The following is a 27,820-nucleotide window of genomic DNA, read 5'->3' as shown; positions in this document are numbered from 1 at the left end:
GAGATCCTTTGGCGGGAGGAGGAGACATTGAGGGTTGTTCCACCTAGAGTTTGGAGTGTTACTGAGAAAAGAACGAAGAGTCAGATTATACTAGATCCCTTAGACTTAGTCACCTTAATTCTGGTTTAGTAAAAAATTTAGGATGTGAATATGGGTTGTTGAAGTTTTAGAATGACTCTGGCTTTCCGGGGATATGTTGTTAGTAAATGAGATAATGATACACATATCTCATATATATTGTAAACGAGATATAATTAGTTTTTCAAACTTTATATATCTCGTTTGCAACTGAGATAAAGCCAAAAAATAATGACTTATTGTACATGCATAATTATCTCATTTAATTTTATGTAAATTGATAAATAGTTTCCAAATATATTGGTAAATAAAATATTTAATTTATTTATATATAAAAAATTATTTGAGTAAACACCAAACTCGGTCGCTATCTATTTTCACGAATGACAAGACAATAAAAATGATACTTCGTCCCCAACCCTTTATTTTGAGACAATATGATCATTTAATTAAAAATCAGTTAAATAGTAACAGAAATTAATTTTGTGAAGGTTTTATTTATAATTTGTAAAAGCTTTAAACTCCAAAAAGTTTTTTTTCAAGTTGTTTTTTAAAGGATCTTATAGAAAAATAAAAGTAATTTTATGTTTGGATATCTCATGTAAAAAGATCTTTTTATTCATCAATTATATTTGAATATAACAATATAAAAGTACTTTTTGTTTATTTATTACGTAAAAAATATCTTTTTCAAGGCAAGAAAATCTTTAAAAAAAATATAAATTGTATCTTCTCAAAAAAGATGTTTTTTTTCTAGTACTTTTACTTTTACCACTAAAAATTTACCACACACTAAAAAATAAAACAAAAATGTTTTTCTATCAACTTAATGGCAACCAAACAAAAACAACTATATCATTAATACTACTACCACTTTTTTTATTTTCGTCATTATAACTTCTACCTCTATTATTTCTATTTTGCAACCATATTTATCAATATCATTATCTTCTCCACTATCATTAATTAACACTAATATCAATATCATCAACATTACCATTATCTTCTCTCATTTTTTGTTTGATATTATTTTTTCTCTTTAAAAAGTTTTCAAACTGCAATTTGATATTACTTTTAACAATGATCTTTCTTTACTTAATCACTATCTATGAATTAATTTTTTAAACACAAATTTACTAATAACTTGTGGCGATTAAAATTTCTACCGATTACAAATAAAAATCTCAAAAATAATTTCTATTACTATTTAACAGATTTTTTGACAAGTAGATCTTATTGTCTCAAAATAAAAAAATTGAAGGTAAAGTATCTCTTTTTAATGGACAAAAATCACCTTATCCTGTATGAAAAATAGCCCGGAGCCGTGTTGGATCTTTACTCTCTAGTAAGTTTTTTGAGGTGTGACAACAAATTCGTAGCCACTTTCATATTTGTTCCCAAACTAAATACTAAGCTATCATTACCACGTCGTTGTTTCTTTTAAATAGTTGATGAGTAATGCAATGTTATTTGTTGTTGATTCATGTTCCTTTACTCCATGGAATAGACTTTCAGCCTCAAACACAAATGTATCTTTAAGATGAGATTATTATCAAGTAGATATTTTAACATCCAAAAAAATTTTAATTTTGACAAATTAGACTCCAATTTTTTTTTTTTTTGACAAAATTAACCTTTGAAGTGATGAGTTAACAATTAATCTATATTGTCGAACGAAGCTAATATTTGAAAGTTCATTTTGTCATAAACAAAAATTAGAATCTATGTTAAAATCAAAATTGAGTGCCAAAATAACTATTTACTCGATCATTACTTGTTAGTAGCTGATTCGTACATGGCTTTCATAGTTATTCAAATGCGTCATCCAATTCCCTCACATTATATAACTACAAGAGTAGACAGCAAAATTTCAAACCCGGTAAATCTTGAGTACTCTTTACAAGGCTAACTCTTTCCATTAATTAGTATTAATCAATACATTACTATAATCCATTTTCTTTTTAATAAAAAGAAATACTCTGGGAAAATTGTACGAAGGGCATCACCACATTGAACAATCTAAAACTGTGGTAGGAAAACACAAAATATTGAACAATGGGGAGGGAACGAGGTTTCAAAAGGCACCATAAATGGAGCATATATGAGAACTCAAAACTTGGCATGGCTTTGCACATACTACCAGGAAAAGATTGCTCCACAAGTTTTTTAATAGAACCCAACTCAGTTCTCATTTTTTGCCTTTTTTCTTGGCTGAACCTTTCGGTGACTGTATTTTTCTTGAGTTTACATTAAGGTCCCTTTTCTGCAATTTATAGATTTTCATCATCTTTAGGGTATAAATTTAAACTCTTGCTGATAATTGAAATACTAGTAATTCTTTACCTTCTTGAATTTCTTCTTATTCTGCTTCTGTCTTTTGTAATGATCCTTGTCTTCATCATCCTAGAAAGTTATGAGTTAGCTTTCAATGCATGTCAATAACAAATCAGTTTCTTGAATAAGTAATAGCACGGAATTAAGCTGTTGAAAAGCACTAACCTCGCTATCGTTGGCTTCGACATCTGAGACATCTAGGTTCTCAATTTCGCCATCACTGTTGAGAATGGCCTTTAGTCTGCCTTGATTAAGTAGCTTTTCCGAGTGAGCATGTCTCTAAAGAAAATTAGCATTAGATTTCACCGTTAAAAGAATTTTTCCAATGCCAAAAAAAAAGTAGACAGTTGACGTTTGCAAGTTTATTCATAATATTTTCAACAGCTGAATGAAAGGGAAGTTTGATGTGTTTGATTCAACCAGTGAATAGGACCTATATCACATACCTACATGCTCCTTAAAATTGTGATTGGTGTTAAGGATTTTATTCCTCTTACACAAGTTACCTTGTTGACAATCTATGCATCACCAAATAGATTTAACCAAATTAGATATTCAGGCAGGATTGGAAATATCTTAAGTAAATGATATCTTATCCTCCTCGTTGATAATACGTTTTCTTCTATCCATATAAACAAAAGGGGAGCCTTGAAGCAACGGTTGAGTTGTCTTCATGTAATCTCAAAGTCACGGGTGCAAGCTGATGCCATTATCAGGTTAGCTTGCATACATTACAACCTTTGGGTGCAGCTCTCTCCTGGATCCTACGTTAATGCAGGATGCTTGTGCACCGGGCTGCCCATATATAAATATGTTCCGGTAGTAGACCAGATCTGGGTGGTTGCCTTCACCACATCCTCTATAGAAAACTGTTGTCATTTTGACTCGTTAGATACTGTCAATCACATAGTAGTGTTGTGAGTCCCTGTTGCAGTATCCCTTTGTAAGAATATGTATTCTCACTTTGATTTTAACTAATTTATTCTTGGGGCCACTAACCTAGATTAAAATCCTGATATCAGCTAAATGCAATCAGGGAATAACTATTGTTCTTAATTCCTCAGAGCATAAGTAGTGCATAGAAGCTCAAACGTGTGCTACAACTACGCTATCCTAGAGCAACAAAATAACCTTTATCATATCTTCCTTTGGTTTTGCAGTCAAAACTCAACCAAATCTTGAGCAGGATATACTAATTCACGTCCTTTTAGTCCGGGTGGCAGTGGGGAGGGTAGGGTTGGCAGCAGTACCCAAACCCATGGGTAACCACTCTGCCCCCACCCAATTGGGGTGGGTAATTACCCGACCCGGATCTAGGATATACCCGCCCCAGTATATATATATATATCTTTCAGAAATTAGCTTTTTTTTATGCTTCCCCTTCCCAGAGCCTCCCTCGGCCCCCAACCCTTCAAAAACCCTCAGACCTCACTCTATCTTCTTCCTCAATCCTCATTCTTCATCTTCTACCTCAAGACCTGACCTACCCTCTTTGCCATTGTCTCACGCTTACTAGCCAACCTCATCTCCTCCAAGCCACACGTAATTTGCTGGCATCACCTCCTCTTGTTGCTTCGCTGCGGTTAGTCGCTCTACGCCACAGCTCGGCAGGCTTTGCCGGTGTCACCTCCTTGCTCCTTTGTCGGTTCATCCTCACCCATCTTCTATTGTCCTCCTCCATCTATGAATCGCCTGCGTGACCAGAAGCTCCAAGCTCCTCCTCCTCTGCAGTCTGCTCCACACTTTCATTGCTCCTCATGAGCTTTATTTTAATTCTTCAATCTTCAGTTTTTGATAGATTAATTATCCAATTTTTTTTCTTTGCATTTCATTGTTCCCCCGAATCACCCCTAACTGTTCTGATTTGCTATTTCTTTTGTTTTGATTGCTGTTTCTTTTTTAATTTATGTGAATTCTTGACGAAAGAAAAATTTGAAGATTGAAGAATTAAAAAAGAAACAGCAATCAAAACAAAAGAAATAGCAACCCAGAACAAATAGGGTGATTCAGGAGAACAATGAAATGCAAAGGAAAAAAATTGGATAATTAATCCATCAAAAATTGAAAATTGAAGAATTAAAATAAAGAAGCTCATCGAGGAGCAATGAAAACGTGGAGCAGAGGGCAGAGGAGGAGGGGCTTGGTGCTTGAGCTTCGGGTCACGCTGGCTACTCGCAGATTGAGGAGGACAAGAAAAGATGGGCGAGGACAAACCGACGAAGGAGCAAAGAGGAGGTGACACTGGCAAAGCCCGCCGAGCTGTGGCATAGAGCGATGAACCGCGGCAAAGCAACAAGCAGAGGTGAGGCCAGCAAATCACGTGTGGCTGGGAGGAGATGAGGCTGGCTAGTAAGCATGAGACAATGGTTAAGAGAATGAGGTCAGGGCTCGAGGTAAAAGATGAAGAATAAGGTTAGAGGATTGAGTTAGAAGAAGAAGAAGAAGAAATAGTTAGGTACTGTGGTGAGGTCTGAGGGTCTTTGAGGGGTTGGGGGCTGAGGCTCTGGGAAGTGGCAGCACAAAAAACCCTAATTTCTTATATGGGGCGGGTATATCCTAGACCCATCCCGCACCAGGTCGGGTAATTACCCTCCCCGACCGGATGGGGGCGAAGCAGGTACCGCAGGTTCGGATACTGCTGCCAACCCTAATTTTTTAGGCAATATTTACAAATAACATGGATTTCTTCCAAAATCTAAAAAGGTTGGAGCATACTGGTAAAGCATAATAAACCGCCAAAAGAAAAGTGCATATTACCTTTGACTGCACGTGATCCCTCAACATTGCCTCATTCAAACAGATAATCCTAGGACATATCCTGCACTTAAAAACTGATTTGCATTTTAAGATATATGACAATGCATCCACTGGCACTGATTTATTTTCATCCACCAAGACCTTCGACTTTTTCTCCAATACTTCATGATCACGTTTACTAGACAACTCTTTATTCTTGAGCTTTGGTCTCTCATTTAAAGTTCCATCATCATCGTCACTTAAAAACAAACCTGCACTTACATGAACATGAATACAATCAAAATAGAGTTATTTTCTGAACAATAGAATAGAAGCATGTACTTTTAGTAGAAAGAATAGAGTAAGTATACCCAGAAAGAGACATAAATTTATCTTCAAAAACATTGAATGGGAAAAATGAAAAAATAAATTTCGAGCAAACCAGCGTTCAGACTTGCATTCAAGTATCTTATGCTGATGCTGAATTAGAAATTGGAAATATCATCAATGAAATACAAAATTTGTGCCAAGGATAAGCACTCGAGCTGACAGAACAGACAACCTACCTGAGGAGTTGGCATCAACATCATTTCCAAAACTATCCTCACATTTGTATCCTGAATTGTGCAAAATTTAAAAGATGTAAATAAGTAATGAACATTATTATAAGATACCAAACCTCCAATGTAATAAAAGCTATGTGTTTCCATTTGCATTTGAATAAAACTTTGGAAGATTGATTTTTTATTTTTTTTTTTTTTGTTACAAAGATTGAATGACTCTATCCATTATACTACCGCGACCTATAGCTTTTACTATTACTATTCATCTTCAAATAAGAACATCATGAGTGAGAGTGTGTGTGTGTGTGTGTGTGTATGTGAGAGAGAGAGGGAGGGAGGGAAGGAGGGATCTATACTTAAACAAAAATCCTGTTATTGACATGCCTCATCTGGATAGAATGGCAAACTGGATTTTTCAGAAGAAAAAAACTTGAAATTTCATCTCAATCAACAAATCAATAGAACAAGTCCAAAATTTAAAGATAAATATTTTTAAATACAATTGTGTATCTGATGTATAGCTCAGAATATTTTTCTGACAGACCGATAGATTAACCAGATGTTAATGGACTAACCAGAGGATGCTGAGCCAGCATCATCATCATTATTATCCTGCTTTACTTCAGGTTCAAGCATTTCATCATCCTCGGATTCAGATTCATCAGTTGCTTCAGCTTCTATCTCAGAGTCAGAGGATGAAGAGGATGCATCTGAGGCATCCCGGCCACCATGATCAACCTTATAGAATCTCCTCTTTATCATTTGACCACAAAAGTCAACTGAACTGGGATGACAAAACACACTATTCCGTTAGAGTAAGTTCAAAGTCAGAACCATTTACTTGGCAATTCCATACTAATCATAACTACATGGTAAACAATATGATTGCAAATGAAATAGGGATAACTGGAAAAGTCGAAAATAAAGTTGATACACCAAAAACCTGGGTAAGGACTGTGGCCCTTTATTTTATCTATAAGATTATTGTACAATAACCAACATAACCAAGGGGATCATGCAGTCAACTACTTTCGAAAGAAAAAGGATTACATTATTAAACATGTTATGGTAGTAGTGTAGCACGTAATTTTAACGTTGTTAATTGTTCTAGTATTATTGACAGTTTCTTCAATCATCAATTGTCACCAGCACAATTAAGCAAAGGAATGAAAAAAAAAATGCAAAAACTGGCAACAGGTTACGTTTAGATTGCGTTGTTACTTTCTAGCATTTTAGTCATAGATTTATAGTTCCAACATCCAATGTTGTTAATTGTTTATGCTCTTCTTGACTTATCAATGGTTTCCTCAATTAGCAAACATTCATACGAAGCACAAAAGAACAAGGAATAATGCATTAAAACACATCATCTCGTCCACTAAAACACACTCATAGACTACATTTCCCAATAAAATTGAGACATCCTTTTCTGTCTAATTATGAAACGCTGATTACTCAAGAACTAAGCAGCTAAAAAAACATGATAATGTGATATGGTGTTCTACAGTTTTAATTCATACTCCAAAATCAAGAAAGAACATTGCTTCAACACTCCCATAATGGTCCAAGAAATTTTTCTTTTTTAGTATTTATTTACCACAATGCCAATGAAAATCGCAAAAAGAAACGAAACCAAGCAAAATGTTGGCGAAAGGCACTGAAGGGAGGAAGGAACAGAAGAGGAAAATACAGGGAACTTGCTGTGCTGCTTGTGATGTTTGTCCATTGCGTCTATGAAGCTGCATGGGATGATGGCGATGGCTTAGAAGAAGATATGCGGCTTTAAAGTTAGATGAAAGCCGAAACAGGCGAAACTGGGTTATCTTGGCCTAAACCTGACCCTTACCCGGCCCTATACCCAATGAAACCTAATCACTTTCAGGCCACAACTATACCACGTCTAGACCGGGTGAAAACTAGGTCTAGATATCATATATATCTTTTGACAATGCAACCAATTATCAGGACAACATACACAATACTAACTCGGTAGTTGTGCAAAACAAGAACAAGGAACATCCTAAACCAACTAATAACAGAGAAATCAACCATAATAATGCTAATATCAGACAATCTACATTTCTAACAATACTAACTCGGTAGTTGTTAGCATAAAAAATATATAATCAAGGCTAAAGCATTAACATATTTCAAAAATGAGAACAATTTAAAATTTATAATCAGACAAAGCAATAAAAAAAATAAGTTATTCAGTTAAAATTTATTTGATTACTTCAGATTTTCAAGTAAAATAAAAAATTAAATGAGCAGTGGTTTACCTGCAGCTGCAAGGAAGACGGCGGCGGCAACGTGAGGAAGAGAGGGTTGAACGTGAATGTTGATGGAGGGAGCTGAATCGCAAATGATCAAGTGAGTTGAGGCACTGAGTAAGAACGACAAAGAAGAAGAAGAAGAAGATGACAAAGGGCAGAGACACAGGGTTGAGGCAGTGTGAGCTGCGAGGTGGTCAGCAGTGTAGCGCTGCGTTGGATGTAGTACCCTTACCCTAATAACCCCTAGCATCTGATTCATGACTCACTTACTCACTCACCGGGTCGATCGGGTCGGATAATCCGAGTTTTGGCCCGACTCTAACTGAATGCTCTGACTAGGGGGAATAGTTTTTTTTTTTTTTTGGAGTATGGGCGAGTAATCATGAAAGGGAACTAAATTGGCTCGACTGAACTGGCTCGGTCCAAGTCTTCGGACTGGGCCATGAACACTAGTCGAATGAATCTTATACAAACTTGTATAAAATTAGGAATGGTAATACTATATGAACTTGTGGATACCTACTCGCTTTTACCCGCTCGAGGTGGGTTTTAACGGGGTGGGACGAGGTCGGATTTAAGATAGATATATATATATATATATATATATTTTTAATATATAATATATGTAATATAATTAGTAAAATGATTAATAATATTGTACTATATTTAAAATTTATTTTAATTTATGTTATATATGTAATGATGGTTATATAAATTTTAAAATTTAATTTTTTTGTTAAATTTTAATAATTATAGGGACAGGAGCAAGTTAGGATTTAACATTTTACTATTCACAGGTAGAAGTGGAGCGAGTTCAATGCAGATTATTGTAAGGAGGGGCGGGGTTGGGTAGGGCAAAAACCCGTCCCTACCCGCTCCATTGCCACCTCTATATGAAAATATGCTGTCAAATACAAAAAAAAAATTATTGGTCAGCGATAGACCCTTAAATAGAATTCAGATCTACGACGGATTAATTTTTGACCTATCAAAAAATATCGTGGAAAACCAAAAGAAAAAAAAAAAGAAAATATGCTGTCTTTATACGCAAGGTCTTGGTCTAGAATAAATATATTTGGACTCATAATTTTACTAATACTAAATAACAGATAGAACCTTTATTATTATATGTGTGAGTATGGTGTGGAAGAATTTTTTTTTTTTTGTGACTTAAAAAGAAGGAGCTTTCTTAGGTTGGGAAAGTATCTTCTGGACCATGAAGGACCAGGTAATAAGAGAAATAAATGAAAAATATGAGGATTGGTTCACAATTAATAAAAGTTAACATGTGGAGCAAATTTAAAGAAAACATATTTTGTTATTTATTATATATCAGATCTAGACATATCAATTTACAAGCTTCTTGAAGATCATGGTCTTTCATTGCAACAGATATTTCATGTCAATTCATGGTCTTTTAAAGAAGTAGGAAAACAGAGAAACGCATAACCCCATTGTATGGTGTGTGGTTAATAGTAAAGGTGAAGCCTTTGCGATTGAAAAATTCTAAGAAATGTGCGATTTGAATGGCTACCATGGAAACAATGGAAGAATGCCTAACAATGGAAGAAAGCTTTGATGATGTCCTCAATTCAGCGGGCTCTCGGTTTGTGATGGGTTTAATTGCCGGATCCCCTTTCACTTCTTGAAGTTTCTTTGCATCTCTCCAATCCATATCGCTACTGCGTACCATGCCGTCCGCCTCAATGCACCCGGCGTGGAAAGTAAGGTTGCCGCCTGGGTGTGCCCTCTATAGTGCCTTCCACGACGCTATGTTCGTGGAAATTGAAATCAAAAGTTTTTCGCTTTTTCAAGATTTGCGGAATTGAATTTGAAAGCTTAGGAAAAAGGCAATTGTGGAAATTAAATGGTGAGACGGTTCTCGGCGGCGCCGTTGGCTGTGGCAAGGAGCTAATGCTGATTGAAACAATGTCGTTTTGGAGAATAATATGCGGTGTTAATTTTTTGTAGAGGAGCTTGGATGTGAATTGACTATGTAGCCCTGAGCTAAAGAAAATAGTGCACGGCTGTGAAAGGTGAGAGATTACACTATTGCTTTTGCGTTTACTTAAATGTGCGTTTACCTTTGATGATCATTATTAGTTTTAATAGTTTTTCTCAAAAAAAATTTCAGATTGTTTAAGGTCATTCCAAATATTTTTATTTTTTTTTATCAATTTTTAGTATTTTCTTTCATGTTTTAATTTTTTATTTTTTATTAAACTTTTTATTAATTTTGTTATTGTAATTCTGTTATAATATGAATCATTGATCTTATTAAAAATGACAAAATAAATAAAAAAATTGATCATACATAATAATAGGGTCATAAGTGATAAAATTTTACCGTCCAAAATAATATTAAATAAAAAAAAAACTGAAAATACTAAAAAAATTATAGAATATTTTTTTATTTGATATTGTAAAATTTATTATTATAATTATTATTCACTATTTTTTATTCTAATTTGTTATAATATGTATTATTGTTCCTATTAGAAATGATAAATTAAATAAAAAATTAACTATAAATAATAATAAAAACATAATTAGTAAAAAATTAGAACTCAAAACCGTAAACAAAATAAGATTATTGAGAGTACTTATAAAGAATACTAAAATATATTATTTTATATATTATTTTTATTTTAATAAATAAATATTAATTTTTATTCTTAAAAAACTTAAAAAATTATCTATTTTTATATATTGTTTTTAATTTAATAAATAAATATTAATTTTATTACAATAATAAAAAATTATAACATACTAAAATAGAGTATTATAAAAAATATTATATAAAAAATATACTAAGAGAAGTATAAAAAGATTAAATATATTAAAAAATAATATTATAATTTAATATTATATTTTTTTAGTAATTAAGTAATTATCAATTTAAAAGTGATTTTAACTAATATTATCCAAATAATATTTATTTTATCAAAATCAATGTTAGTATAGAATTGCCAAATATAAATCATGTTGTCGCAGACTCACTTTTACCCAAAATCAATTCTACAAAATCACTTTCATTCAAACTCCAGTTTGACAAAAGCTAATCTAAATACATACTAAATTATCATCTAAGGACTTTCAATTATCAATTTTCTCTAAAATTAAGTGTATATAAATTTTTACTATATATAAATATATAATAATTAATTTAGTGGTTTATATATATATATATATATATATATATATATATATAGTATTTTTATTTAAAAATTTATTTTAAAATGAGAAAAATGATAAAATTTAAATTAAGTAATTAATCACGGCTAAATTTATAATTTTTATCATATATGAATCAAATTATCTTAGTTTAAAAATAATTAATTTTCACTTTTTTATTTATCTAAGTTTTGAGGATTTGGGTTTGTATTACAATATTTTTGGGTGGGCTGTGGGTGCAGGCCATGTGGCCAAATCTAACAAAAAAGTAAAAAATCCATCAAAACCCTTTTCCAACTAAAAAAGAAAAACCGATCATAAAATTGTTGGTTCAATTAAATCATCTCATGTACCAGTTCACAATTATATTTAATGTTGGGTCAAATTTAATAATACCAACAACTTGTGTCCAGCAGCAATCTAGACCCTACATCAAGAATCTTTGTGCATGGTGCTTTAAGGACCATATTATACTTTTCCCACCAAAGACATTCCCTAAAAAAAAAAAACAAAGAAGAAAAAAAGAATAAAGAAAAAAACACTAAGAACTATCTAGCATCAGTAATATTCTTTTGCAAGCAATCCTCCAAATCCTTCCAAAGGACAAGAAATTCAATATAATCAGTGTTCACAACCAGTGCCTATTTAATCATAGTATCTATCATTTTGTTAGTATCTCTTTGAATCAAACGAAGCTCAGCATACCAGTTTCATTGTATGATGTCCTGGGCCTTTTAGCTTAAGAAAGTCTCAAAGCTAGAAGCTTCATCCATAGTTTGAATGAGAGTAAAGACCTCTCTACACGATCTGTTTCACAAATGATATATCTTTGACTCATAGTGGTAAGAATTGGACTAGCCGATCGGACCAAAAAATCGATAAATTAGACTTTAGGCCAATTCGGTTGATTCATTTGACTAGACAAGATAAAGAACCAAATCAAATCAGATTGGACCATTTGATTATAGTAAAAACTGCCGGCTTTAGAAAAATTGGCAGGTTCGAAAAAATTTTTTTCCTCCCCATACGAAAACGACGCTGTTTCAATTAAAGAGAGAGAGAGAGAGAGAGAGAGAGAGAGAACATCCCTAACCCTAAACGGCTGCTTAAAGGCCTCTCTTCCTCATCACTTCACCAGTCTCTCAGTCCCTCTCAATTGCACTCCAATTCCAAAACTCGCGATCGCCGGTCGGCTCCTCTGGTTCGTCTCACTGGCTCAGGAGTATTTCTGACACTACGTCGTTGCGTCTGTAGCTCCCCTGCACTGCCCCGTCGTGTCTGTGGCTCCCAAGCAACCTGCACTGTCACGTCTCCTTGCTCTGCATCCTCATCTATCGCTGTTGCCTCCCCTTGCCAGAATTTGCTTCGCCGTGCTCGAACAAATTAGTATTTCATGTCTTAGTGAAACTCACTCTTAGTTTTTATTTTTTATTTTTTTAAGTTATTCAGTTGGGTTATAATTTGATTAAATAAGTGATGATTAATTATGTTTATTATGAATCTATTTATTTTATATTGTTGTTGATTATAACTTGTTGAATTTGTGAATTTCTTATTCTTGCAGAGGAAGAGAACATAAACATTGTGAAAATTTTTTGTGTGAAATCCGGATTCTTGTGAAATCTTGATTCTTTGTGTGACGTCCTGATTCTTACTGTCCTTATTTTGGCTTATTTTGACAGTTTTGGAGCAGAAAATAATACACAAAGAGAGACAAAGTTCTAGAGCTTCTAGCATAAACAGAAAATTGAAGTTTGCAATTTTTGGTCCTTTTCTTCCGAATTTCACTTCATACCCGCAAAATTGGGACTTTTTCCTTCAAAGGTAGTAACCCTTTGATATTCTTCTCTCAAATTTCATATAAAGTTTTAATTTTTTGGCTTGACTTGTATGCTTTCTCTATGAATTGGTCTTAAATTTGTGATTTTTTTATGATGGATACTGAAGAGCTAAGCAAATTGAAAAGGTATGGTGATTGACATTGTTCTATTTGTGTTGATTTTGGTTTTTGCTGACGAACCATGTTAAAGACTATGTGGATTCTTTGTTCTAAGCAATGTTGGAGGGAAATGGTTGCAAATTTAGTGAGGTGTAATAAGTGTTTGACTTGGTCAAGAATTGGGGGATCATTGGTTTTATTGAAGGTATGGAATCATTGTGAAAAAGGGTCATATAGAGAATTTGATGTTTTCCTTGTTTTTGTTTTTGGTGATGTTATTTTAGAGAATATTTTCTATTTGTAATCAAATTAGGTTCGTAATTATTCTTGTAGCTGAGTATATTTTTTGTTATTCTTACCGTGTTAAATTAAGATACTATTGTATATTATTTTATATTTTTTATTTATGTGGGATTGGTTTTACTGGTTCAACTAGTAATTTATCGGTTGAACCAGTGAATTAGTAAACTAGTAGGTTAATCGGTTCGATTATCAGTTCGGTTCTGACAACTATGCTTTGACCAATATCCCAAACAAGAAAAAAACTTCTCTAAATAGCAAACAACTCTCCATAAAAAAATGCTATTACTAGGTAATACACCTATACAACCCTTCTACCACACACCATTTGAATCTCTAATAACACAAGTAAATCCAACTCTTTTACCATAACCATAATAATTAGCATCACAATTTATCTTATAAGAACCGGGAAAAGGTAAACTCCAAAAAGCACTCAAGAATGAAGATATAAAAACATGTTGCAAATCAAAGACGGACAAAAGTTTCTTTTCTAGAGACCAAAGCTTTTTCGATTTGAAAATATCATTGTTTCTCATTCGCAAAATCCACCAGAGTCCCGAGAAAAATCTGAAGACATGATCCTTACTGTTCTTTATAAACCAAGCTTGCAAATCCTACAATTGATGACTAATTTTTTTAAGTTGTTCCAAATAACTTGTGCTTCGGGACAGTCCCTGATGCATTGCAACACTGATTCTTGGGAGGAAAGACACATCAAACATGAATTTTTGTTCGATATTCCTCTTTTGAATCTTATCTGAGAGTAGTGGAAAAGATATCCCTGAGACAAAAGTCATGCCAACAATTTATGCTTCTCAAGAACCTACCGCCTCCAAAGCCAAAGCCAATTTTGTTGCTCTTCCCATCCAATAAACCTTTTGCAAAATCAGAAATGTCTATTACTCGCAGAATATACTTTAGAAGATGTCCCATTCCAAGTCGAGCCAGCTTTCAAACCAGTTTGCTCATCTAAGTTATAAGAGATAATATTAGACATCAAATTCTGATTAAAAGAAAAATGTTGAATGGCGTGTGGGTAAGTTTGTAATATCTAAGATGGGAAATTGATCCAATTTATCTAACTAAAACAATAATGTCTCTTTTTGTATTATTAATAATAATCATTCCGAGGGTTACCTGAAATATTGATTTGAGCCTGGATGTGAGGTCTAGAATCCTTATAAAGGCAGCGTTCAACTTGTTTGGTGCCAAGGTGCCACCGTCGAGTCCCTTGGGAGGAGGTGGGGTTGGTACCTGCAAGAGATTCTGATGCTTAAGTTAGCAAGGGTTTTAGGCAGGTTTTTGCATATTAAAATGTAAATTATACCTGAAGGGTGTCAGTGTACTTATAGTAGAGTCAATAACCACCTTTGATGGAGTAGTTCCACCTTTGTTGGTGGATAACCGTTCCCTTTATCTTGGGATTTGTTGAGATCTATCTTTTAGGAAAAATAGATATACGTGGAGAGATTCACGGAGGCAGTCACATGTTTGGGCAAGCAGAGCTGGACTTCTTTCACGATGTCTGACCTCTTTAAAGAGGTCGGGTATGCTATAGAGGCCGCCTCTTTTGGTAGGCCTTCCTTCGTTATTGGGCCTAAATTTATTTATTGGGTCAAGGTATGAATAGTGCCCCTACTTAATTCCCGAGTTTTCAAGAGGTCACACTCAAGCAATTCGTGGTCCTTGATGATTTGGATTTTTGACAGTATAGAATTTCACAAATGAATTCTCGTTGCAAGTATAGTTTCTAAACCAACAATAATCCTTTCATACAAAAGATTGTTTGTCACTAAAACAAACCGCTAAAATTATAAACCAAAGTATTTAAAGCTCGTGTCGTTCTCCCTAGGAATTACAATAAAGTGTCTTGTTATTGGTTATGAGTTATTTTTGGGGTTTTGATAAGAAACATTAAAGATAAATGACAAGAAAGTAAACTAATGGCTAGAAAGGTCTTAGCAAGATTTGGTGGTCAAGGATCTCTATCCCTATCACTAACCACAATATGAGAATTGGCAAGGATTAATCTCATTAAATCATCCTCTAACTACTAGTAAAGGAAAGTTAAATGAGATATATCAATCCAAGTCCATAGGTCCTAACTCTCCACTAATTCGATTAGTGAGAACTAGAGTCAATGGCTCCCAATCATCAATCACTTGGACATTAGTAACTCAAGAGTTCCTAAGTTACCTTTTCAAGCCAAGAGCATAAAGTTCTACTCTAAAATCCAACCAAGCATTTCATCAAACACTTGGAAGGCATGAAAGGAAAGCATAGTAAAATTGCAAGGAAAGTAAATCTACACTACTCAGTTACAAGTAATTAAACAACAACAATTAAAGGAAACAAGATCTACATAAATTACCTTAAATTGCATTAAAGGAAAATAGAGCAAGAAAGAGTGCATCAACAATAAAGTAACAATTACAAGAATGAAATACAAAAGTAGAGAGGGGAAGAGTAGAGGAACAGGAATTGATAAAGGAAAAGTGAATCAAATCATGAAATTAAACTAGATCTAAGAAATCCTAATCCACCTCTAACCTAATCCTAGAGAGAAGTGAGAGCTTCTCTCTCTAAAATTAACTTTCCCTCCAAAACTAAACTAAAACTAAACTAATGGTAACTAAGTGTAAAGTATGTCAATTTTCCTTCAATCCTTGGCTTAAATAGCATTATAAATGAGTTGGATTGGGCCCACAAGGCTTTAGAATTCGCTAGCCACGAATTTGCATTTAATGAATCACATGCAAATCGGCACGTCCGTGTACCGTGCTCGTGCGCACCCTTATGCGCGATGCAACTCTGACAAATCTTTTATCATTTCGAAGCACCGGATGTTAGCTTTCCAACACAACTGAAACCGCAACATTTGGACCTCTGTAGCTCAAGTTATGGTCGATTAAGTGCGAAGAGGTCAGCTTGACAGCTTTTGCGATTCCTTCATTTCTTCATGAGTTCTCCATTTCTACATGCTTTTCCTTCATTCCCTTGATCCACTCTTTGCCTCCTAAATCTGAAATCACTTAACAAACATATAAAGGCATCTAATGGAATCAAGGTGAATTAAATTTAGCTATTTTGAGTCCTAAAAGCATGTATTCACTCTTAAGCACAATTAAAGGAGAATTTACAAAAGTATGCTATTCCATTGAATAAATGTGGCTAAAAGGTTATAAAGTCCCCTTAATTCAACACAAGATAAACCCTACAAATGGGATTTATCAACCTCCCCACACTTCAACCAAGCATGTCCTCATGCTTAAACCAAGAATGAAACAAGGGGTATGACATTTATTCAATGCAAATAACCTAAATGCATCTATCTATATGAATGCAACTAAATGCAAAATGATTCTACCTACTTGGTTAAAAATAAATCAATCCTCCACGAGCATGTATACACAATTAGGGCCAAGATCATATAACGATTCATGAATCCTACCAATTCAAGTATAAAAAAAATGAAGTTCAAATAGACTTGCAAGAAGAAATCTTATGAAAGCCAGGAATCAAGGAATTGAGCAACGAACCCTCACCAGAAGTGTTTGCACTCTAGTCGCTCAGGTGTGTAGGGTCGATTCTCTCAATTCTCCCCTAATCATGCTTTCTAAGATTTGTTTTTCTTCTAACAATCAACATATATTTCATGCATGCATACAAGTATCATGAGGTCTTTTCTTTACGTTATAATGTGGCTAGGGTCAAGGTAAGGATGCATATTTGGTCAAATGAGATTGAAATTTGAATCTTTGATAAGCTTAAACTTTCCACCTAACCTATGACATCCTATACAATTTCAAAGCTAACCTAGCTACTCATTTTTCTCTTTTTCTTCTCATACTCATGCATTTTTTTTCTTGATCACAACACATATGCATTGATTTTATTGAGCTTCACTTGGGGCATTTTGTTCCCTTTTTATTACTTTTCTTTTCTTTTTCTTTTCTTTCTATTTTTTTCTATTTTTTCTTTTTCACATTTATTATATTTTTTTTTCTTTTATTTTTTTCTCATTTTTTATTTTTATTTCTTTCTAGCTACATACAAGAAAATCAATGCATAAGGTCTATACATTTTAATTAATACATAAGTATGTACCCAATTTCCAATATTTCCAATAAAAATACAAAACTACCCTTTTACTCCCCCAATGTCACGAGGTTCCCACACTTGAATGTTACTCACACACACTAGCCTAAGCTAATCAAAGATCCAAATAGAGGATAATTATTATTTTTCACTTTAAGGCTTGTAATGTGCTAAAATAAGAACAAGTGGGTTAAGCATAGGCTCAAATTTGCTAACAATGGAAGATAAAAGGTAAGGCCATTTGGGTAAGTGAGCTAGTGAAACAATGGCCTCAATCATATAAATGCATGAATACAAGGAATAATAGACATAAAGAATCAAAAAAATCAAAGATTACAATCATAGAAAGAGAATAATTGCACACAAGAAGGAAAATTAGTGGTTATAAGATGTAACCACGCTATTAAGCTCAAATCTCACAAGGTTGTGTGTTCTTAGCTCAAAAACCATGTTCCAAAATAAATTCTTTCATGCAAGTTCAATCAAAAAATTTCAAATTGGTAGGGTGCCCTAAAACAGTCTCTTGGAAAATAAATCATCACCCTAACCAAGTAGTTCTAAAAGGAAAGAAGTGGTAAAATATGTACAAATTATAACTAACATGCAACATGTCATGCAATGCAACAACTAATCTAACAAAGAAAATAAAAAAATTGGTATTGAAAAGGAAATTGTTACCTATGGAGATCGGTCGAATGACCTCCCCACACTTGAAGATTGCATTGTCCTCGGTGCATGTAAAGAAGAGCAAGGTGGATGGGTTGTTACAACTGATGAGCTTCCTCAAAACGTTGTGCAAATGACTTGTTTGTTGCCCCATTTTGAGACCTTTCCCTTCTCCCTTCTTGGTGGCCAACCTAAAGGAAAGAAAAAGAAAGAAAATTAAGCCCATAACAAAGATAAGAAAGCAAATAGAACATAGGCGGTGGCTAATGCCAAATAAGGGTATGGTTCTCTACTACATGGTAGCTACAACATGTAGATGAGAAGACAATATAAGCTAAGGCATATCAACTAATACTTGATGCAAGAGGGGAGTCAAAGCATGAAGAGCATATTGAACATCAAGTTCAAACAAGAGTTGGCACAAACAAGATTAGTGATAAGCATGAGAGCGTGTGGTCCCATCCTAACTCAATGATAATGAGGCACAAGAACAAAGGATAATGAGTTAAGAAGGACTAAAGCACTAATCTCGTGTGTAGGACAAATATTACAATTAATGCAACAAGTCATGAAGCACCAAAACAATGCAAGAAATTCTCAACAATTGAGTATAAGAATTCAACACCATTATTAAAATGAGAAACTAGAAAAAAATTAAAGTAAAAACAAGCTATAAAATCAAAATAAAAATGCAAAGAATAAAAGTATACGAATGCGATAAACAAAAGAAAATGGAAGAGGGGAAAAAAACTCTCTTTTTTTTACCGGCGCGGACGTGCCATGCACGCTTACGCGCCGATGTGCATTTTGGCCGAAGGGCGCTTACGCGCCAAGTGCGCGCACGCGCGGGTTAGGTTGGGCGTAGGGCACAATGTCAGCCCAAGATTGGCCCAACTCTCTGGAAAATGTACCAGGAGGGCAGGTAGCAAAATCGATGCGCGTGCGCACAGCGTGCGTACGCGCGGGTTGTTTTGTGCCTGAGGCCCAATATTCGCACAGTACAGGCCTAACTCTCGGATTTTTGGCTGGGGGTGAAATTTTTGCATCCACGCATACGCATACAGTGCGCGTGCGCATGGATGGTCGAAAATGCTGGGTTGCGCGTACATGCTAGGTGCGCGTGCGCGTGGATGGTGCTTTGTTTTTCAAAATTTTTCCAAGTTCTTTCACCAAACCAAGCATTCTAAACCTCCAAATAGCTGCCAAAACACCCTAAAAAATTATTTAACATACTATACTACTAAATATACTCAACAAACAAACCAAAAACATGAATTTAAACTAGTTACCAGTATGTACAAAAAGAGAAAATGAAAAGTGGTTACCATGGTGGGGTGTCTCCTACCTAGCACTTTTGTTTATTGTCCTTAAGTTGGACTTATGGGGGGCTCCTCTTAAGGTGGCTTGTGCTTAAACTCATCTTGGAACATCCACCAATCCTTGGTTCTCCAATAAGCTCCATCATTCAAAATTAATAGCTCCAAGCTTTGATAAAGTTCTACACACTCCATGGGCTCCCAAATTTGATCCGCATCTTGTAATCCGAGATCCCATACTTTATTTTCACACCCGTCTTGAGCTTGATCATCATTAATCCATCCGGGTGGTAAGCAAGAGGAATTCTCAAGGTGATACCAAACTCTCCTTTTAGACCCATTCAATTGAGCACTAGCCCAACCCTTGCATCTAAGCCTTGAAGTATCAACCAAAATGAGCCTTGATTTACAACGCCATCCATTAAACATTCTTCTCTTACACTTTATACCACAAATCATCCTAAGTTGACCATCCGTTTCAAGCAAACCATACTCAAGTGGGACAATAAAGCTAATAGAAATGAGTTTTACCCACTCAAGTGAAGGAATATATGACAACCTAGGCAAAGAAGCTTCCAAAGATCTTGACAAGGCGTACTCAACTCCTGTCCTTCTTTTTCTAAGGACTTCCACCTTTTCACAAGATTTTTCAAATTCAATCCTTTGTTCGTCAATTCCATCTAACTCTTATCCGTCACTCAAATTATAAATGGGAGGACGAGAGAAATCTACCTCCATATCGCTTTCTATCTCATCAAGAGAAGGTTCTTCAAGTTCAAAGGATTCACCACCGCTAAGATTTAATGCTTGATCTTCATCACCAAGGGAACTCAATTCTTGCTCCATTCCTTCCAATTCTTCATATGGGATATGCCTTGAAGGTTGTGCACGTTCCTCCTCAACATCACCTTCAATCTTCTTGGAGGGGTTTTCTATAACTCTAGGTTCCCATGGAGGTTCTGCATCTCCTAAGTCTTCAACCACTTCTTCCTCTTCTTCAATAATCATAGGCTCCTCCAATTGTTCCAACACAAAGTAGCTTTCCTCCTTTTTCACCGGAGTTTCTAATCTCTCCTTCATGCTATGCTCTTCCTTGGATTCTCCACATGTAGCCATGGGAGTTCTTTGGTTGTTCAAGGATTAAGAGGCTAATTGGCTTACTATCTCGGTCAAGGTAGCCACAAATTGTTGCACATCCCTTTTTATTTCATCTTGCCCTTGAAGAAGAACACCAAGAATTTCATCCATTAGAGATTAGGGTGGATAGGAGAGTTCATTATTTTGGAGAAAGGACACATGATAGGAAAGTGGTTCTTCTTGGTAGGGGTGTGGAGGAGGTGGTTCTTGGGAGTAGTAATCTTGGAATGGTGGTTCCATGTAGGGCTCATATGGCTCAAAAGGTGGTTGGTATGGTAGATATAGATTGGGGTCATGTGAAGGTGTTTGGTGAAAAGAGGATTGTGAGTGTGGTTGAGGTTCATGTTGAGGATATGATTCATAAGCATATGGTGGTGGTTCTTGAAAGTCACAAGGAGATTCACCATAGCCATTGGATTGATATGCATCAAAAAATGACACTTCTTCGTAGTGCATTGGTGGAGGTTGTTGCCATGAGGATTGATCATATGCATATGGCTCCTCCCACCTTTGGTTATCCCATCCTTGATACACATCCTCGTTGAAGCTCTCATTTTCTACAACATAGTTAGAACCAAACTCATAGCCAAAGTGAGAATTCATAGTGAAAAGAGAAAATAAGAAATAAAAGCTAATAAGAAATAATGAAACAAAATTCTAAAGCTAGCAAAAACTAACAAACAATCCAAAGATCGAGCTATTCACAATATTCACATATATTCAATAACAATAACATAACACCATTGCAATTCCCCGGCAACGGCGCCATTTTGATGATTTAGATTTTTGACGGTTTAGAATTTCACAAATGAATTCTCGTTGCAAGTATAGTTTCTAAACCAACAATAATCCTTTCATACAAAAGATTGTTTATCACTAAAACAACCCCCTAAAATTATAAACCAAATTATTTAAACCTCGGGTCGTTCTCCCTATGAATTACAATAAAGTGTCTTGTTATTGGTTATGAGTTATTTTTGGGATTTTGATAAGAAACATGAAAGATAAATGGCAAGAAAGTAAACTAATGGCTAGAAAGGTCTTGGCAAGATTTGGTGGTCAAGGATCTCTATCCCTATCACTAACCACAATATGAGAATTGGCAAGGATTAATATCATTAAATCATCCTCTAACTAGTAGTAAAGGAAAGTTAAATAAGATATATCATTCCAAGTCCATAGGTCATAACTCTCCACTAATTTGATTAGTGAGAACTAGAGTCAATGGCTCCCAATCATCAATCACTTGGACATTAGTAACTCAAGAGTTCCTAAGTTACCTTTTCAAGCCAAGAGCATAAAGTTCTACTCTAAAATCCAACCAAGCATTTCATCAAACACTTGGAAAGCATAAAAGAAAAGCATAGTAAAATTGCAAGGAAAGTAAATCTACACTACTCAATTACAAGTAATTAAACAACAACAATTAAAGGAAACAAGATCTATATGAATTACCTCAAATTGCATTAAAGGAAAATAGAGGAAGATAGATTGCATCAACAACAAAGTAACAATTACAAGAATGAAATACAAAAGTAGAGAGGGGAAGAGTAGAGGAACAAAAATTGATAAAGGAAAAGTGAATCAAAGCATGAAATTAAACTAGATCTAAGAAATCCTAATCTACCTCTAACCTAATCCTAGAGAGAAGTGAGAGCTTCTCTCTCTAAAACTAACTTTCCCTCCAAAACTAAACTAAAACTAAACTAATGGTAACTAAGTGTAAAGTATGTCAATTCCCTTTCAATTCTTGGCTTAAATAGGATTAGAAATGAGTTGGATTGGGCCCACAAGGCTTTAGAATTCGCTAGCCACGAATTTGCATTTAATGAATCACATGCAAATCGGTATGTCCGCGTACCGTGCGCGTGCGTGCTCTTATGCGCGATGCAACTATGACAAATCTTATATCATTTTGAAGCCCCGGATGTTAGCTTTCCAACACTACTGAAACCGCATCATTTGGACCTCTGTAGCTCAAGTTATAGTCGATTAAGTACGAAGAGGTCGGCTGGACAGCTTTTGCGATTCCTTCATTTCTTCATGAGTTCTCCATTTCTACAAGCTTTTCCTTTATTCCCTTGATCCACTCTTTGCCTCCTAAATCTGAAATCACTTAACAAACATATCAAGGCATCTAATGGAATCAAGGTGAATTAAATTTAGCTATTTTGAGTCCTAAAAGCATGTATTCACTCTTAAGCACAATTAAAGGAGAATTTACAAAAGCATGCTATTTCATTGAATAAATGTGGGTAAAAGGTGATAAAGTTCCCTTAATTCAACCCAAGATAAACCCTACAAATGGGATTTATCAACCTCCCTACACTTACACCAAGCATGTCCTCATGCTTAAACCAAGAATGAAACAAGGGGTATGATATTTATTCAATGCAAATAACCTAAATGCATCTATCTATATGAATGCAACTAAATGCAAAATGATTCTACCTACTTGGTTAAAAATAAATCAATCCTCCAAGAGGATGTATGCACAAGTAGGGCCAAGATCATATAACGATTCATGAATCCTACCAATTCAAGTATAAAAATAACGAAGTTTAAATAGAATTGCAAGAAGAAATCTTATGAAAGCTGGGAATCAAGGAATTGAGCATCGAACCCTCACCGGAAGTGTTTGCACTCTAGTCGCTCAAGTGTGTAGGGTCGATTCTCTCAATTCTCCCCTAATCATGCTTTCTAAGATTTGTTTTTCTTCTAACAATCAACATATATTTCATGCATGCATACAAGTAACATGAGGTCTTTTCTTTAGGTTGTAATGGGGCTAGGGTCAAGGTAAGGATGCATATTTGGTCAAGTGAGCTTGAAATTTGAATCTTTGATAAGCTTAAACTTTCCACCTAACCTATGACATCCTATACAATTTCAAAACTAACCTAGCTACCCATTTTTCTCTTTTTCTTCTCATACTCATGCATTTTTTTTTCTTGATCACAACACATATGCATTGATTTTATTAAGCTTCACTTGGGGCATTTTGTCCCCTTTTTATTAATTTTCTTTTCTTTTTCTTTTCTTTCTATTTTTTTCTTTTTTTTCTTTTTCACATTTATTATATTTTTTCTTTTTCTTTTATTTTTTTCTCATTTTTTATTTTTCTTTCTTTCAAGCTACGTACAAGAACATCAATGCATAAGGTCTATACATTTTAATTAATACATGAGTATGTACCTAATTCCCAATATTTCCAATAAAAATACAAAACTACCCTTTTACTCCCCCAATATCCCGAGGTTCCCACACTTGAATGATACTCACACGCACTAGCCTAAGCTAATCAAAGAACTAAATAGAGGATAATTATTGTTTTTCACTTTAAGGCTTGTAATGTGCTAAAATAAGAACAAGTGGGTTAAGCGTAGGCTCAAATTTGCTAACAATGGAAGATAAAAGGTAAGGCCATTTCGGTAAGTGAGCTAGTGAAACAATGGCCTCAATCATATAAATGCATGAATATAAGGAATAATGGACATAAAGAATCAAACAAATCAAAAATTACAATCATAAAAAGAGAATAATTGCACACAAGAAGGAAAATAAGTGGTTATAAGATTTAACAACGCCATTAAGCTCAAATCTCACAAGGTTGTGTGTTCTTAGCTCAAAAACCATGTTCTAAAATAAATTCTTTCATGCAAGTTAAATCAAAAAATTTCAAATTGGTAGGGTGCTCTAAAACAGTTTCTTGGAAAAGAAATCATCACCCTAACCAAGTAGTCCTAATAGGAAAGAAGTGGTAAAATATATACAAATTATAACTAACATGCAACCTATCATGCAATGTAACAACTAATCTAACAAAGAAAATAAAAAAATTGGTGTTGAAAAGGAAATTGTTACCTGGTGCACGAAATTGCAATCACACTTTTGCAATCCCGCACAACTAACCAGCAAGTGCACTGGGTCGTCCAAGTAATACCTTACGTGAGTAAGGGTCGATCCCACGGAGATTGTTGGTATGAAGCAAGCTATGGTCACCTTGTAAATCTCAGTCAGGCAGACTCAAATGGGTATAGTGATAGACGAATAAAGCATAAAGATAAAGATAGAGATACTTATGTATATCATTGGTGAGAGCTTCAGACAAGCGTATGAAGATGCCTTCCCTTCCGTCTCTCTGCTTTCCTACTGTCTTCATCCAATCCTTCTTACTCCTTTCCATGGCAAGCTTATGCAAGGGTTTCACCGTTGTCAATGGCTACCTCCCATCCTCTCATTGGAAATGTTCAACGCACCCTGTCACGGCACGGCTATCCATCTGTCGGTTCTCAATCAGGCCGGAATAGAATCCAGTGATTCTTTTGCGTCTGTCACTAACGCCCCGCCCTCAGGAGTTTGAAGCATGTCACAGTCATTCAATCATTGAATCCTACTCAGAATACCACAGACAAGGTTAGACCTTCCGGATTCTCTTGAATGCCGCCATCAGTTCTCGCCTATACCACGAAGATTCCGGTTAAAGAATCCAAGAGATATTCACTAGAGCCTTGGTTGCTTGTAGAACAAAAGTGGTTGTCAGTCACCTTGTTCATGAGTGAGAATGATGATGAGTGTCACGGATCATCACCTTCATCAAGTTGAAGAACAAGTGATATCTTGGACAAAGAACAAGCGGAATTGAATAGAAGAACAATAGTAATTGCATTAATACTCGAGGTACAGCAGAGCTCCACACCTTAATCTATGGTGTGTAGAAACTCCACCGTTGAAAATACATAAGAACAAGGTCCAAGCATGGCCGTGAGGCCAGCCCTCAAATGATCTAAGAACTAGATGTCCGAAGATGAAAAATACAATAGTAAAAGGTCCTATATATAGAGAACTAGTAGCCTAGGGTGTACAGAGATGAGTAAATGACATAAAAATCCACTTCCGGGCCCACTTGGTGTGTGCTTGGGCTGAGCAAATGAAGCATTTTCGTGTAGAGACTCTCCTTGGAGTTAAACGCCAGCTTTTATGCCAGTTTGGGCGTTTAACTCCCATTTGGGTGCCAGTTCCAGCGTTTAACGCTGGGATTTCTTGAGGTGACTTTGAACGCCGGTTTGGGCCATCAAATCTTGGGCAAAGTATGGACTATCATATATTGCTGGAAAGCCCAAGATGTCTACTTTCCAACGCCGTTGAGAGCGCGCCAATTGGGCTTCTGTAGCTCCTGAAAATCCACTTCGAGTGCAGGGAGGTCAGAATCCAACAGCATCTGCAGTCCTTTTGAGTCTCTGAATCAGATTTTTGCTCAGATCCCTCAATTTCAGCCAGAAAATACCTGAAATCACAGAAAAACACACAAACTCATAGTAAAGTCCCGAAAAGTGAATTTTAACTAAAAACTAATAAAAATATAATAAAAACTCAACTAAAGCTACCAAAAACATACTAAAAACAATGCCAAAAAGCGTATAAATTTTCCGCTCATCACAACACCAAACTTAAATTGTTGCTTGTCCCCAAGCAACTGAAAATCAAATAAGATAAAAAGAAGAGAATATACTATAGACTCCAAATTATCAATGAAACTTAGCTCCAAATTAGATGAGCGGGACTAGTAGCTTTTTGCCTCCAAACAGTTTTGGCATCTCACTTTATCCTTTGAAATTCAGAATGATTGGCTTCTTTAGGAACTCAGAATCCAGATAGTGTTATTGATTCTCCTAGTTAAGTATGATGATTCTTGAACACAGCTACTTTATGAGTCTTGGCCGTGGCCCAAAGCACTCTGTCTTCCAGTATTACCACCGGATACATACATGCCACAGACACATAATTGGGTGAACCTTTTCAGATTGTGACTCAGCTTTGCTAAAGTCCCCAATTAGAGGTGTCCAGGGTTCTTAAGCACACTCTTTTTGCCTTGGATCACAACTTTATTTCTTTCTTTTTCTTTCTTTTTCTCTTTCTTTCTCTTTTTTTTTTCGTTTGCTTCTCCTTTTTTTTTTGTATTCACTGCTTTTTCTTGCTTCAAGAGTCATTTTTATGATTTTTCAGATCCTCAGTAACATGTCTCCTTTTTCATCATTCTTTCAAGAGCCAACAATTTTAACATTCATGAACAACAAATTCAAAAGACATATGCACTGTTCAAGCATACATTCAGAAAACAAAAAGTATTGTCACCACATCAAACTAATTAAGCTAGTTTTAAAGATGAATTTGAAATCCTGTACTTCTTGTTCTTTTGTGATAAAAACAGTTTTCTTTTAAGAGAGGTGATGGATTCATAGGACATTCATAACTTTAAGGCATAGACACTAAGACCCTAATGATCATAAGACACAAACATGGATAAACATAAAGCATAATTTTCGAAAAACAGAAAAATAAAGAACAAGGAGATTAAAGAACGGGTCCACCTTAGTGATGGCGGCTTGTTCTTCCTCTTGAAGGTCTTATGGAGTTTTTTTTTGAGCTCCTCAATGTCTCTTCCTTGTCTTTGTTGCTCCTCTCTCATGATTCTTTGATCTTCTCTAATGATGATGGAGTGTTCTTGATGCTCCACCTTTAGTTGTCCCATGTTGGAACTCAACTCTCCTAGGGAGGTGTTAATTTGCTCCCAATAGTCTTGTGGAGGAAAGTGCATCCCTTGAGGTGTCTCAGGGATCTCTTGATGAGAGGGGTCTCTTGTTTGCTCCATCCTTTTCTTAGTGATGGGCTTGAGGTCATACCTTCTCAGTTGAACCGGCTTTGGATGCCATAAATGGTTATGGAAAAACAAAAAGCAATGCTTTTACCACACCAAACTTAAAAGGTTTGCTCGTCCTCGAGCAAAAGAAGAAAGAAGAGAGTAGAAGAAGAAGAAATGAGGAGATGGAGGAGGTTGTGTGGTTTTATGAAGGATGGATGTGAGTGATGAATGGGTGAAGAAGAAGAGAGAGGGAGTGGTGGGGTTGGTGGGGATCCTGTGGGGTCCACAGATCCTGAGGTGTCAAGGAAAAGTCATCCCTGCACCAATTGGCACTCAAAATCACATTTTGAGGCATTTCTGGCGTTAAACACCGGGCTGGTGCCCATTCCTGGCATTTAACGCCAGGTTCTTGCCCTTTTCTGGCGTTTAACGCCAGTCTGGTGCCCCTTTCTGGCGTTAAAAGCCCAGAATGGTGCCAGACTGGGCGTTAAACGCCCAACTGCTAGCCTCACTGGCGTTTAAACGCCAGTGAATTCTTCCTCCAGAGTGTGCTGTTTTTC

General features: G+C 35.4%; 1 protein-coding gene across 2 annotated transcripts; it reads right to left on the bottom strand.

Moving 5' to 3' along the window:
• Positions 1 to 1,960: 1,960 nt before the first annotated feature.
• LOC130973157 (uncharacterized) lies at positions 1,961 to 8,201 on the bottom strand. Of its 2 annotated transcripts, none has more exons than XM_057897580.1 (7): positions 7,991 to 8,201; positions 6,287 to 6,495; positions 5,715 to 5,765; positions 5,170 to 5,420; positions 2,578 to 2,691; positions 2,422 to 2,481; positions 1,961 to 2,341 (listed from the first exon to the last, which is right to left on the bottom strand). In XM_057897580.1, the coding sequence occupies exons 2-7, from the start codon at positions 6,471 to 6,473 to the stop codon at positions 2,267 to 2,269; spliced, it is 738 nt and encodes a 245-aa protein (XP_057753563.1). In that variant the 5' UTR covers positions 6,474 to 6,495; positions 7,991 to 8,201; the 3' UTR covers positions 1,961 to 2,266. The 2 variants fall into 2 exon arrangements, with proteins under 2 accessions (XP_057753563.1, XP_057753564.1); XM_057897581.1 differs by having other exon boundaries at positions 6,287 to 6,490.
• Positions 8,202 to 27,820: the final 19,619 nt, after the last annotated feature.

Source organism: Arachis stenosperma, chromosome 4, assembly GCF_014773155.1.
Source record: "Arachis stenosperma cultivar V10309 chromosome 4, arast.V10309.gnm1.PFL2, whole genome shotgun sequence".
Lineage (NCBI taxonomy): Eukaryota > Viridiplantae > Streptophyta > Magnoliopsida > Fabales > Fabaceae > Arachis > Arachis stenosperma.
This window is presented reverse-complemented; position numbering and strand designations above follow the sequence as displayed.